Below are 15702 nucleotides of genomic sequence, written 5' to 3'. Positions count from 1 at the left end.
ACTGTTTGGCAGTTGGTAAATAACCATTGATAAAGTTCCCCGTGCTATAGCAACGTTTCTGTCTAGGCGTAGTTGAGGTTAATATATGTATCCTATGCTTAGACCAAATACTGCTATTCGGTAACCTTGTGTTATTGTAACGATACATAAAAAGCATATTTTGATAATTATCAGGTATATTGAATAATAATCACACGAACAGATTTATTGGCAGTTTTGCATTTAATTGCTTTTTAATGAATATTCACACGTCGCTTGCATAACATGAACGAAAATAAATGTGATATAAAAATCAGTTAAACAATACATATGAATTAATCACAGATATATTTTGCAAATCGATAGAAAATGAATTGTGAATACATATAGCACCCACATTACTAACAATCTTTGAAAACAAAATGTCATAATTGGTTTAACAATATAAAATTATACATAACTAAATATTTAATTGTTCTTTCATAAGAAAACGTTATAATTTATATTATAAATGTCTTAAATATAAATAAATAGTAATAAAGATAGTGGAATCCTCCAATTAATATGGGGCACTGTACAAAAATAAGAGGAGATTAGTCTGCAAACATTTTTTTTCAGATATTGTTGAATATAACTTAGATTTTTAGCAGCATTACATTTCGTTTGTTTCGAGATAATAAACTTCTGACAATACAAGCAGTTAAACAATATGAATCGACGTCCGTCTCGAGATAATTGTACAGCATATTAATGGAAACAAGAAATAAATACAAATCTCTATAGACACTGCTGCGTTGATACACGATCCTAAAGACATTCGTACATATACAGTACCTCAAGATACTGAAAAACAAATTTAAAAAAAACAACAACAGTAAAACATTTTCACACAAAGAGGAACTCCAAACATAAAAAAGATATACATAAATATTAAAAGAAAGAAATACACAAGTGTCTGCTAAGCAGTATGATAAAAATGTAAATTCCGACCTAAACTATTGTATCTACAAAAATAAGCAACATAATTGGACACTAACATACAATAATAAATGGACAACGAATACTGTAATTAATATGTTCCATACTACAAATATCCCCGTCATAACATATGTTTGGGTCATAATTCTTGTAATATTCGTCGTAGAAAAGCCTTAAAGGTTACCCGTTTTTTCTGCTATCAAAGTTTTATTGAAACCCACAAATCAGTTAAAGAGAAGTTGTGTCCGCACACATTCGACTCAGTTTTTATATTATCACATGCCATACCCTGTTTCCCATGTAATATAACGTTTACATATTTTTATACAAATGTGTAATACAACATTTTTCAGCGTTTTCATTGGCTTAGTTTTCGTTTATTCAAAACTGTTATTTTGCTTAAATGACGTTGCGACGTCAAGAAATGTTAACAACATTCGGGATTTATCATTATGTTTGCGTAAATATTTATTTTTATTTGCTCGCCAAAGGCTCGCTTACTAACACAATTCCTGAACTCGTTTAATAAAATATGGTATGATATGACAACTCGTGCCAGATCCTATATTTATAATATGGAAAATGACAGCGCGTCATAATTTTGCGATTATATATTGAATCCGAATTTCTTCTCTTTCATTCTCTATGAAATGTCATTATGAGTTTAACTAAGCACACGAGTCGCACTTGAGTCTACAATAATTGGGAGATGTAATATTTTCTCAAGTATGACGAAGACAAATGGCGGAATATGCAAACAAATCCAAATACACTATTATCATTTGTGTCTGCAACAGTATCGTATGAACAGGAGGATCGTTTGAGCGGACAAGATCTTTTATTAATTCCTGCCTATGGGAATAACAAATACATGCTTATGTATTTTCACGTGCTGAAAACATTAGATCAGTGATTTCGTAACATTTAAGATTTAACAAATCAATATTTGTTATAAATTAGGCAATACAAATTAATTTAATTTATTTGAAACATTTTCATTTATGAACATATGAAAATGCATAATTAGAGTTTCACATATATACATCGTATAACATTTTAAAGCATCAATATCATAAAAACTTACAATAATACCTGTAATTATTTGTATCCTAACACAATTCATCTTCTCTTTACAGGCGAATATTCTTTGAAAAGCACATCTAAAGCAACAAATAGATAGAGGTCGTCAACACAAACAAGCAAAAGTATTGTTTATTTAATAACGATATATTCAACAACACTAACCTATAGTCATATACCATATTTACACTTCAACAATCAACAACAATGGAATAATGCCGATCCTGATCTATATATGTGCAGGGAAGAAGGGAAATAGCAGTTTTAAACGGAATATAGGTAAGAATTATAAAATAATAAACTATGCTTATTATACGATTTGAAAAAACCCACTTCAAATGCGTTTTTCTTGCAGTTTGCTAATATTGTATTCAAAGTTCTTCAAAAACATCAAGTGTACGCCGCACAGTCCAAATTTTTCGTGGCCCAATATGCTTATTAGTTGTTCCTGAAACAATAAATCAAATGTTATGTAAATAACAATTTATGGCATAGTGTAATATCCAACATATATACATTATATAACCGTGTGCATAGAAAAATCGATTCGCCCTTTCAGTAAAAAAACCCTCAAGAAAAACCATATTAAATAAATAGATAAATTAATTAATTATTCATTCATCAATCACTCACAAAATGGTTACTAATTATTTTTGTTTTACATGCAAGAATGCTCTGGAAAATAATATAACGTACTTTAATTTATAGAGGAATAGCGTAATTGAAAATCAATGAAACACCTTTACCCAATCCAAGCCAAATGATCAAACGCAATAACGTTCACATATATTTCAATTAAGAACATTAAATATCGAAATCTACAATGACATTTATACAAAATGACGATATAACCTCAAGTTTGTGTTCGTCTTTCTCCATTCCAATTAGTGTGTACACTTCCTGGAACAGTTCCATGTCGTTGTTCAGAATCCTCGTGCAATAACTGAAAATGATAAATGTATTGAAATGTACAAAATAAATAACATAGTATAGATTTATTAAAATTTAACGGTCTTTTTCTGTTATTATCTTTGGAGCTCGGTGATAGATTTTTCCGTAAAATGCCATTTAGAAAACAAAAGATTAATTGTTAAGGTGTGTTCAGGATGTTTAAATAGAACAAAACTTGACCTACTATTGTAAGTGTTCGATCTGCCGCAACATGACTGCCTGAGGGTCCTTGGAAGCTGGAAAGATATGTAAGTGCAGCTTACTGGGGTCTTATAGAACAAGACAGCAAATTGATAGCATTGATCTTTTATTTTCGAGCATTAAGGTTTTGTGTTTTCTAACAATACACAGCACAGGATACGACATTTGATTTATCAGACATGCGTGTGTTTTATTTGGATTTTATACAAAGTTCAAACATAAGATTGCCATATATACTTAAATTGACATGACAATTTAGCCTAATACATTTGTTGCCAAAATATTTCAACTTAACTGGAATTTATTAACATACGACTGAATCTTTAAATTGACCATCAAAACATGCATCACAACGTTATTCCAATACTTTGGTACGAACTACAGGATGTGTGATCATGACATACATATAGCAAATGCATGAACAGTGGGTGCGCAGGTCAATACATTTGTGATCTGACATTTTGTAATCCATTAAAGGTTCATTATAAGTGTCATTGGACATTCCGTTAGGGGATAACGTGTTAATGAAATGCATGAAAATAATGCAAAAAATTAGTTTGCTAAATAAATAAAGAAACAAAATGTTGCACTAACAACACATGAAGCATAACTTTATATTCGCACATACGCGTTCTTATTATAGGTATTCGACGCACAATAACAAGTTTAAAACCTAATCATATGACAATTATTAGCAGAACAATTATAATAAAAAATACATTTTTTATAATATATACGATCTTAATAGGCCTATCCAGTCAGAGCCTTCATTTATGACCTTAACTATTTATTTTTCAATAGTAAATTTGAATGACAGATATGTACTTGCATTCAGTAATCACCAAGACTGATTCATAAATATCAGTACAAGTATTTAATGTTAATAATAGTATGTATGTAATTATACAATTTAATATACAACGTAAATTATATGTTTTATGCTAGCTGTAGAACCCTATTGAACATCAATACAAACATGCAATTTTTATTAAACCAGAAATGACAATGATCTGCCTGAAATACCCTTCGTTTACCAATTTGCCAAGGGGCAATTTTAGTTCATTTTAAACACTTGTTACTATAAAAAGCAAGTTTGCTGAATAGCAAGACTGGCCTTAATACCTCATTTTATTGTCAAGATATGCATTAGACAACTTTCAGCATGAACATTCACACTAACTGTGAAAATACGAAAGCAGGAGGTATGGTTCTTGTGTGTTGCACTTCCCCTAAATCAGATCTACTTACACATTTAGATGATACCTCTTATAGCTTTCAATGTATATATTCTCCCTACAAAATTTAAATATAACAACTAAATATGCAATAAGTCTTAAACATTGGAGGCAATGTGGATGCTTCTTGTGCACTGTACATCCCTTTTCATTTCCAAGTTTATACATCGCATACTTTTCAAGATATGCTCCTCACAAAACGGATGTAAACAACAATAACAAAAGGCAATAACTCTTAAATTATTAAAGCATGCGATATGTTTTTGTTCATTGCAATTTGAGATCTATCTAACCAACAATTTTGAAGTGGAAACCTCATACAGTTTTCAAGATATGCCCTGGAATTAAATACAACGTGCGGACGGCCTGACGGGCAACCTGAAATCAGTATACCATACCCCCTCCTTTCCGTACAACTCTGATTGGTAGGGGTATAACAAACATGTTGTCAATGCGGGTAATGTTCAGTTGCAAAAGAGGATCAGGTATATAATTCTGTCACCAGTTACTGTAGTGTGACATGGATATACGTACCCCAGGAAACTTTGAATGGAAGAGCAAAAAAATGTCCTGTTTATCTTGTAATCTTTACAGTAAAGTCTACATCGTGTAATTAATATTGTGTTAAAAATCATAACACGCTATTTTTAAGAAAATTTGATTTTACAACACAATAACGATTCGATTTCTATTTGCTACATATTATTATCAGTATTATATAAAATTAAATCATTAAAGAGGTTAAGGTCTTATATTAATTAATTCATCTTCGTGTCTGTGAAATTTAGCCGAAGCAAATACCTCGTCGTGCCTCAGCGTGGCGACGACGTTGCATACTTAAATAATATTGTTTACAAACGAAATCGTTTATACTTAAACAAAAGCTGTTTTGCTTGATATGTTTATTATTACATGGTTTAGACCGACGATGTACTATATACTAGTCGTAATAAAATTTCTGTTCTGTTCTGTTTCAAAAGACCTGTTGATATATTAGTATGCATTAAATTATTTCTGATGGAATAGGGAACTCTTTGGATACGTACTACTGGATAACGCGTCATCGTCTATGTTTCGCTGCAAATAAAACACATCACAAGATTAAGGGCAATGGAGATGTAATGTAATTTTTTCAAACTAAGAATCAAACAATTAAAAGCTAAGATCTTAAAGTCCATACAATTCAACACACTGCAATTTATAAACGGGCCTAAAACAATCAAATTACTTTATTATTATAGATTCGCATCGACACGGACAATGATAACATATAACATACAACGTATATATAGCTTTATCAGATTTAAATGCAGCTCATTCAAAAAATAATCTTTGTTAGAAAGACTATTGTGAAAATGTGAGTTGCTAAAATTCAAGTATGCTATGATCAACAACAATTATGCAATACTAAAAAACGAAAACGCAATTAGCAAAAACAAGTATGAAATTCTCAAACACAACAATAAGTTCGTTTATATAATATTCATAACGGTAATGAAAGGATAAACTAAAACTGTGCAAAGACAGCGGACTCGACTATTCGTTGACTTTAAAAGTATAATTTACGTGTTCTGCCAAGCACATAATGTTCTTATTAAACATACATCTCTGAAGTTGAAAATCTGTAGAAGTTATGAAGTATAGTAGAGTATTTTAGTTACAATGACACTGCCCCAACTGGCCCGAAATGCAACGTATATGTGCGGCGTCTATGCTACATATAAACATTTATTGCCCAATATCTTCATTCAACCCAAGCTTATGTTTTTCCTATGTTTTAGTAAAATTGACCTTGATCCAACTGGCCCAAAATGCCATCATGATTCTGCATGTAAGCTACCTAAGTTAGTTGCACACACAATTTCAGAAAAATACCACCATCCAAACTCAAGTTATTGAGCAGGCCTTTTTTATATTTTAACCCTTCTCCGCTCAGAAACAAAGTGAAAATTGCTATATGCAACCAGAATAAAACCTGAACAGCCTGCAACTAACTCGCAGACTGTTCAAGCTTTGTGCTGTTTGCTACTCATAAGCATCTAAGAGTTTGAAATGAAGCCTCTAAAATTTGAATATGGTAAGAAATGTCAATTTAAATTTGATTTTGTAAGGGGAATGCAAAAGCGGTTAAAATGCGTATCTGGGAGACTGAGTGGTAATGCTAGTGACCTTGAGCTCACTCGCCCTAAATAATTCAATACCTCGCCAGATCAGCATGTTATACACAAAATCGCGCAATGTCGCCATCCTAAATGAATTTATTGATCTCTACATTTTTATCTTTTCTTAGAAAGAGTCCTTGACCTTAACAATTGACCCAAAATGCAAACCCATGCTAGGTCAACATGTCAGCTGCAAATAGGAGTTATTGCACGCAAAAGTTTACCAGAATTTCTTATTACAAAAAGGATCATCAATCTTCTAAATTACAAGACAGAATTATAAGCTTTTATCTAAAACCTTTCATGATGATCCCAAATACACATGTTAATATTTAATTGAGTATATGTAGTTGTTACAAAGATATATGCCTGTTGCACACAAAACTTAGCCTTAATTTCATGTTGCACGCAGACCTAAACGGATTCTTTAAAGTATAAAAATGGGCATACTCCTACTTAAAAATAGATGATATAGAGATTATGGAGCACTTGCATGAAAACCAGAATTGTTATAAGTACAAAAGGGACATTAATTGCTTATCAAAGTTATGGCACTACATAACATAGGTGGATCTAAGGGGGGGGGGGGAGGGGCGGACGCGGCCCTTAAAATCGCCAGTGTAAAGTCAATTCATTTGATGTTTCACACTTAACTAGATCTAAATCACCTATTTTAACTCATTTTTCTTCTTTTTCGTACACAACATAACTATGCACTTTTTTGGCATTATAAGAAGGTACTTTGATGAAAGTACATAAGGCGTTACATGCTCGAGAAGTGGTTGTCAAAGCCTTCAAAATCACTAAAATCGTGGAGCTGCAGGGGGCTTTGCCCCCCGGGGCCCCTAACAGGGCTCCCCCGGGGCCCCTAACAGGGCTTTGCCCTGCACCCAACAGGGGCCCTTACGTACCCTGGACCCCCAGCAAATCTTTCAATATCCCTCCCCCCTAACCAGAAATCCTGGCATTCGCCCCTGCATTAGTGACCTCAAATAATAAGCCCGAACACATCTTTTCTACATAAACTTTTCGGACAATCCTATTCTAATACCAAAGCTTAAAACCTACCGGAAACACGCCTGTCATGGTACGGACGATCATCTGCATGACGCTGATCGCCTCTGTGGCAGTCTTGTTCTGAACGTCAATGAGCGTCTTGCTGAAATCTTCAGGCGTTGAGCTTCGTGCCAGCGTGCACCCTCATTGTTCCCTCCAGTTTTTCCTCCTGTTTGTCCTCCAGTTTTATACCGGAAATGGACACCTCTGCAGATGCCATCTCGTCCTCGTTTTTCCCATCTGGCTTCATTGTTATGTCGAAATCCGGCTTAGTAGGAGACTTAAAGCGGGTAAATTCGGTCTTATAATATGTTTTCACAAAAAGTACAACGTTAATGAATAACAAACAAGAATAACAGTTCATAAGTTATGGTACCAGAACATCTCGAAATTAGAGATAAATACAATTGCAATTGTTTTTATGTACAAGGAGAACACGCAATTATTAAAAAAAAATACATTGTACGGAAATCTCCGTTATTAGATCAGGGTCCCTGATTAGAACTATATTTTGATTTGTTCATATGCCACAAACACAAACACAATTTTTTCGCTCTGCAAACAAATAAAAGCTTTGGTATTGGCGCAGTACTTACACAAACTTTAAGTGAATTAAGCAACATAGCATTTATGCTACATAAATATACATCGTATGTACACACTTTAATGGCAACAGTCTTCTTGTACTTCTGTTTTCTTTCCGGATCTGCTTGCGGAGCTGGCCTGGAGGTCCGAATGAGGATCGACGTCAGTCCCAAATTTCTTGGTTTCGCTGCGCCGCCTTTGGCATCCGCCTTTTCTTTTTGACGAATCTGCGACAGCGTGTCTAGCAAAGAGCTCAAATCGTGGTCTTTATAGGCGCGAATGTCCTCTTTAGGGCCGCGTGCTGGGTCTGGTCGCTGGATGTTATACCTTGACTTGATCAACCCGGAGGCTCCAGCTGCATTGGGCTTGACAGACAAGGATTAAGTAAAGATCGGCCTTACTTAAGTATAACACTGTGTGTCACAAATAACCGTCCACGTAATAGACCTCCATTGGGCATTGTCGGCTCAATTAAAAGTACTCCGGGTACTATTAAGTAAACTAAAAAGTACCCGGGGTACGAAATATACACCAAAAAGTATCCCGCAGTAAGGCCGATGCCTTTCAGCACATTTTTCGTACCCGCGGTACATTGTAGTAAACTCAAGAGTTCCCGGGGTACTTTTAGTTAGAGCCGACAATTATCAATCAATCATAAGTAAAGATCTTCATTATTTTAGTATATTAACGTGTGCACCGATTATCAATGTGTGTAACAAACCATCATCGACATATTAGACAATACTCTGAATTAAAATAGTCCCTAAGCACAAACTACGTTTTCATGTTATATGATTTTAAGTCACATTGACAAACGTTTTGGTGTCGCTTCAATTAAATCATTACAATACCTAAACCCATGGATTAGGGTAATTTTTGTTTGTACTTTATATACGTAGTGGATAAACAAGTTTTCAATAAGTTTCCAATAACAACGAGCAAATTCGTTGAAATGATATCCCCCGCCATTATACTTCTGGACACAAAAGTATTCTGGGCGGATGGACAAGGCCAATGTGCATCATCCTCTTATCCATATATATACTCATACCAAGTTTCAATGAAATCCGTCAAAGCACTTCCACGATATGGCTCCGGACACACAAAAAAAGCATTTTTTTCAAGATACAAAGGGCTATAACTCCGTTATTATCCAATGGTGTACTATGCCATTTGGCGTGCATCATCCTCTTATCCATATATATACTCATACCAAGTTTCAATGAAATCCGCCAAAGCACTTCCAAGATATGGCTCCGGACACAAAAGTGCCGGACGGACTGAAGGACAGAAGAGACGGACGGACGGATGGACGGACAACGCCAAAACAATATCCCTCCGCCTATGGCGGCGGATAACTATTACATGTATCATAAACTTAAAATGATTTATTGTTATATTCTTTTATTTTTAAATTGTCTTGAGGACTGGATTTCATTGACAGTTTGTTTAGCCACTCAGAATGATAAAAGAACAAGCTATTATTTTAAGGGACTTATCTGATTAGAAAAATCGTTTACTAACATATGAATGCGTAGTAATAAATCTCGCTGAATCGTCTTATAATATACAATTATCAAAGAAACAAGGCTGTGATTTGGAACATATGTTCTAATAACACTATTTATGAAATTTCTCGTAGTGTTCATGACATATATATACGGTCTGTTTTATCAGTACTGTAAAAAATGCAACAAATAAATGTGGTTACAAGTTCAGGAATTAAAAAAATAAACTAGGTTTGTGAAATGTATACAACATTTTCTCCCGATTTTCTTTTCTCTTTCAATACACAACCACAAAGAGACTTTAATTAGTTCCTACATTAGTCTGCCTACGCTTTAAGGCGTGATGAATAACTTATCGAAACGCAGGGAAGCAATGATGTTACTATGGCGTTCAACCCAAATACGCTTACTTAACCTACCCTGGGAGGCAAAGCTGGTGCCTTCATTCCTTTAAAGAAATTGTGGCCGAGCAACACCGCCGCGCTGGGACGCATATCCGGGTCTTTTTGAAGCATAATGGCGAGAATGTCCGTCAGTTCCTGTCGGTAGCCCTTTGGCATTTCCGGAAGCTGAAAACGCACAAAAAGGCTTGTCTATATTTGCGGACACCTTGAGACATATAGTTACTTCCACAGGCGGTAGATGGCGTAGCCGGGTCATTAAATCAATATAGGAAATCAGATGCCCAGCAGTGTGTATTTATATTGAAAAAATAGCTATCCCGATACTTAATGTGAATGTAAACTTCCAAAGTAATGTAGATGTTTATGTATAAAAGACAATAGTACACACATTTTTTTTATTTTATAGCTACACTTATTAGGATGATCCCTTTGGACCTTAACCCTCAGTAATCGTAGATTTTTTATGACATTTTATCAGTTATATTTTTCATTTTCCGTTGGAGGCATAATGGTTGCACTGTTCCCCGTGAAACAGATTTAAAATCACCCGGCACTCCGGAATGCTGCTTAAAAATGTAAATCGCAAAACGACTTTACGTGTTTGTTAAGAGCAACGTACCGGATGCGAATTTGTTAAACTACAAATTCAGGACCAAATGTCTACTAACAAGAGTATTGCACTAGGGTGACGATTCAGTGAGGGCTATGTATGAAACTATTGTATGATTTTTTTTACGTTAAAGTAAGATACACTAATCTAACGCTCAAAACCCTCATCGATATGAATTATCAGCACTCACCCCGCCGTGGACGATCTTGAAGACCAGCTGATGCATCAACGTTGCGTCGAAAGGCCTCTCGAGCGTCGCCATCTCATACACAATCACACCTAGAGCCCAGATGTCGCTCTGCAACATACAGCAATACTGCGCGGTTAGCTTTTATTTTTGTTATTATTATTATGTTATCATATAATATATAATAGTATATTATGATTATTACAGTATTATAATATTTTCTTTAATAAAGTTTATTTCGGATGGTATTTTATTCCTGTAGGAATCCGAGCTTCGTATCTGCTTTCCGTATGCTGTCATCCTATAAAAAAAACTAACGTGCTGTCATCACATAAAAAAACTAACAAAGCATTTTGAAAAGCGAACGACTAACGAGCTTAGTATCGAATCCGCGCTACCAACAAAGACCGATTGGGATAGTTTTTCTTCCTGAATACTTGTACATATATAGCTGGGGGTTGTAATATTGAACATATATAGCTGGGGGTTGTAATATTGAACATATATAGCTGGGGGTTGTAATATTGAACATATATAGCTGGGGGTTGTAATATTGAACATATATAGCTGGGGGTTGTAATATTGAACATATATAGCTGGGGGTTGTAATATTGAACATATATAGCTGGGGGTTGTAATATTGAACATATATAGCTGGGGGTTGTAATATTGAACATATATAGCTGGGGGTTGTAATATTGAACATATATAGCTGGGGGTTGTAATATTGAACATATATAGCTGGGGGTTGTAATATTGAAACTACGTTGGGTGCAAACAGTCTCAAATTTGCAACGGTAGGGTTAAAACATTGATATTACACAACTCGACATGTAGTGTAAGGGATATTCTTATATTTATAATGCTTAACACACTTACCTTATCACCATACGGCTTGCAGGAGAATATTTCCGGGCTCATGTAATAAGGGCTGCCACAAAATGTCACCGCCTTCTGACTAGGTTTTTCAAGAACTCTTAAAAAACAACAATACGTTACTTAATATCGGCTTAATAAGCATCAACATATACGGTTCCAACACTCACAATAGCTTACGCAACAAATATAACGCTTAAACCTTGTATATGACTGAATAATAAACTCAGCTGAACTCAATTAATGATCGATTTTTAAACATTCAGATACACATTAGGGAAACTGTGATGGAATTAGGACAGAAACTATGACTTTGCAATCAATTCAATTCGGATTTGGTGTCAAACGCAACTTACTTGGCGAGACCCATATCCCCTAGTTTTGTTGTCCACTTGTCTGTAAGAAATACGTTTGGGGTCTTCACATCTCGATGGATTATCTTCTTCCCGTGTAAATACTGGCATGCAAAAGATATATGCTATACACAATCATAGCCAAGCATGCAAGCCACCAGTTGCAAAAACAAATAACGTCGAAAAATGATACCCATATGCGGGTCTTTAAATATATTTAAATAGAAGCTTTCAAAGCACCAGCGACAGCGTATGTGCTCTAGAATTACGGTATAGAATAAAACATTACGAATATACGAAAAATAAAATAAAAATGTGACAATCGGCACTATAAATTATCATTACAACAATTTAGATGTTTGTTACATCGATGTCGTTCCACACAATTGACGTTCGTAACATTAAACATGTGTATTTGTATGAGTCGAGCGTACACATAGAGTGTGCGTTATTTCACTCACGTCTAAAGCGCTTGCCAGCTGCCGAAACCACTCCGTGAGTTGGTCTTCCTCCAACTTCGTCTTCGTCGAGTTCCGTCGATCCAAAAATTCAGAGAGGTCACCGTGGGCGCAGAACTCCGTGACGATACACAGGGCGCCATTGGCTTCGAAAGAATCCGTATACTTGAGGACGTTATCGTGGTCCAAAGTCTTCAAAAGACTAGCCTCTCGCAGGGCTAATTCACGTTCTTCATCTGGCGCTTTCTTTAGGTCGATAACTTTCATAGCATACTGGATGTTCGAAAAACAATGTACCGGTTTAGGAAAATGAGCATTATGGGAAATTGGTTGTATGAAATGAAAGTATATGTGGATATACCTTAATGTATCAATACCGATTGTAGATCTATCTACAAATAACGCGTCCACTCCGTTGAAACAACGTTGGGAAACAATGTTTCTTCAAGCCCATGTGGGCATGAGCAAACATTATATTACATAGCAAACATTCATTTATTTACAATCATCAACATAATATTTCGCCTCCCTGGGAGCAAAAAGGTACCATATGTGACATTGAATTTTTTGGCGATTTATTATAGCAATTCATCTCTGAAAGTATGAGCGAAGTTTGGCAAGCAGAGGAGTTGAGTACACAATTTCGGGATTTATATATTCTGTAGAAGAACAGAGAACAATACCCATAATTTTGCCAAACCCGTTTCATTACAATACATCATCTTCACATTAACATAACTCAGCTGTTTAAGTATCAATAAAATCTATCAAGCAGTTGAAAAGATGGTAAGCTCAAAGAATATTGAGGACTATATGTTCTCTACAGAAAAATATAAATAGCCATAATTAAGCCTAAAGTGGCCGCAGAAAAAAATCCGTCCATATTGATCGTTTACATTTTATGGTAATTTTGCTGTGAAAGTTTGCTCAAGATCCACGCTATAATTGTGTAAAACACAACATTTTAGGACTATAAAATACGAAGTGGGAAAATAAATGAAGAGTCATAAATTATAAATTACATAAATTATGTATAAACTCAGGGAAGCAAAAATTGGTTTCTTTACGATCATATTCACATTACGTTATTCAACTCTAAATGTTTCAGTAAGATCCACCCAGCATTTATCTAAGCGTTAAAAGTTTCGGGACGAACCACCAGTGGTTAGCGTGTGGCTATGATATTAATTAGTGAAAACATCATTTTGAATGATAAATAATCATATTATAACGATAAAATAACTTTTCTGAAAAAAATTCACTCTCAAATATATATATATATATATATATATATATATATATATATATATATATATATATATATATATATATATATATATATATATATATATATATATATATATATATATATAACAAGGTATGCAACTTGTTATATACCTTCTCAAAATCAATTGTGCAGCGATTTTCACGATCTAGGTCTTATTCAACGCAGAAATGAATTTCCTTTCTGGAAATGTATATGTCTTGCAATATGTTTACAAATGCTGGGTCAACTTTTAAGAAATAACACGATACACAACTCGCATGACCTAGTTGACACTGATCAGGCAGTATTTAAGACTGAAATCTTCACGGAGTAAAGGGCATTTTCCCTGCAAAGTTCACAAACCTCGATACCATAATTCAATAAAACGTATGAAAAAAAACATTATAACCGTGCTTGCCGTTACATTATGCATCAAGATAACTGTTCAGCGCCGTTTGAAACCTTTGATCACATACATTTCAACTAACTGACATTTTAAACACACCAGTGATTTCATTGGTCCAATGTGGAGGTGTGTCTTTACAACTGGAGTTTTCATTCATAAATACTGCCTGATCAGTGTCAACTGGGTCTTGCGAGTTGTGTATCGTGTTATTTCTTAAAAGTTGACCCAGCTTGTGTAAAAATAATGCAAGACATATACATTTCCAGAAAGGAAATTCATTTCTGCGTTGAATAAGACCTAGATCGTGAAAATCGCTGCATAATTGATAAAGATATGGCTGTTCAAAGCGATGCACCCCGTTTTGGGGTGATTTTGAGTTGATACCTTGTTGTATATATATTTGATAGTGATTTTTTTCAGAAAAGTAAATTTTTCGTTATAATATGATTATTTATCATTCAAAATGATGTTTTCACTAATTAATATCATAGCCACACGTAGCTAAAGAAACTTCAGCGTACAGTTTATATAGTATTGACAGACCTGTACCTATAAAGTCGCGCCAGTCAAAAATCATAAAAAGCGACATTTAAAGTTATGGTAGCCAGAACTAAGCCACACGCTAACCACCTGTGGGACGAACGTATGCACATACGGACAAGTGCTGTGTGTAGTGCCTCCCATGTGACCCACATGGATTGAATGATTAATACATTTACTTATGTTGTTATTGTCTGACGTAACAAACCAATTTATTTCGGTTATTAATTGGTCTACTTTCGATTTCGCAATATACTTGGATACCCGTTTGTTTTAATTAAGCGTAAAAACTACGATCTAATTCATACAACAACAAAAAAAAACTGCAGTTTCAGTAACGTTTACAAAAATGTCACCTTTTTCTTGTCGTCTGATCCAGTAACCAGATAGACTTTTCCGAAAGCTCCTTCACCAAGGGTTCTGTCAATAACAAACTCGTCCGAGGTTGCCATTATTATAATTATATTTCTGAGTCCTATTCAAAAACTACGTCAAAACATTAAAATGTTTTCAATAATATCATTTCACTTACAAAAGAGCAATTTACGCATAAATATGGACACCATACTAAGAATTGGAACAAGTTCACAGAATACAACTTGTCAACTTTCTTTTTCAAAGTCCTTCTACTTCCTTTATGATTGGGACCAGCTAAATAATCATTTACAAATCGGGAACCAGACTTTTTCCCTGCGTTTACGGTGGGCCGTTTATCCATAAAAATACAAAAAAATTCCTCTCAGTTTTCGTCAAAATATAGATTAGCAAAACATGTGTGCTAAAATGTATGCTACTATAACTGAAAAGCATGCATAAAGAACTTTGTAAGCTCGCTAATAATCTTAAACTGTCAGTATCGGCTTCCT

At 34.6% G+C, this 15702-nt stretch overlaps 1 protein-coding gene across 1 annotated transcript; it reads right to left on the bottom strand.

Annotated features, from left to right (window-relative positions):
• Positions 1 to 203: 203 nt before the first annotated feature.
• Positions 204 to 15496, bottom strand: LOC127831549 (serine/threonine-protein kinase Nek4-like). The gene is made up of 14 exons (XM_052356530.1): positions 15193 to 15496; positions 12627 to 12896; positions 12169 to 12269; positions 11816 to 11912; positions 10940 to 11047; positions 10155 to 10304; positions 8305 to 8592; positions 7758 to 7922; positions 7655 to 7723; positions 5471 to 5501; positions 3173 to 3224; positions 2890 to 2980; positions 2050 to 2485; positions 204 to 822 (listed from the first exon to the last, which is right to left on the bottom strand). Exons 1-13 carry the CDS (start codon positions 15286 to 15288, stop codon positions 2372 to 2374), a joined length of 1632 nt encoding a protein of 543 aa, XP_052212490.1. The 5' UTR covers positions 15289 to 15496; the 3' UTR covers positions 204 to 822; positions 2050 to 2371.
• Between the last annotated feature and the right edge of the window lie 206 nt (positions 15497 to 15702).

This window comes from Dreissena polymorpha, chromosome 5, assembly GCF_020536995.1.
Source record: "Dreissena polymorpha isolate Duluth1 chromosome 5, UMN_Dpol_1.0, whole genome shotgun sequence".
Classification (NCBI taxonomy): Eukaryota; Metazoa; Mollusca; class Bivalvia; order Myida; family Dreissenidae; genus Dreissena; species Dreissena polymorpha.
This window is presented reverse-complemented; position numbering and strand designations above follow the sequence as displayed.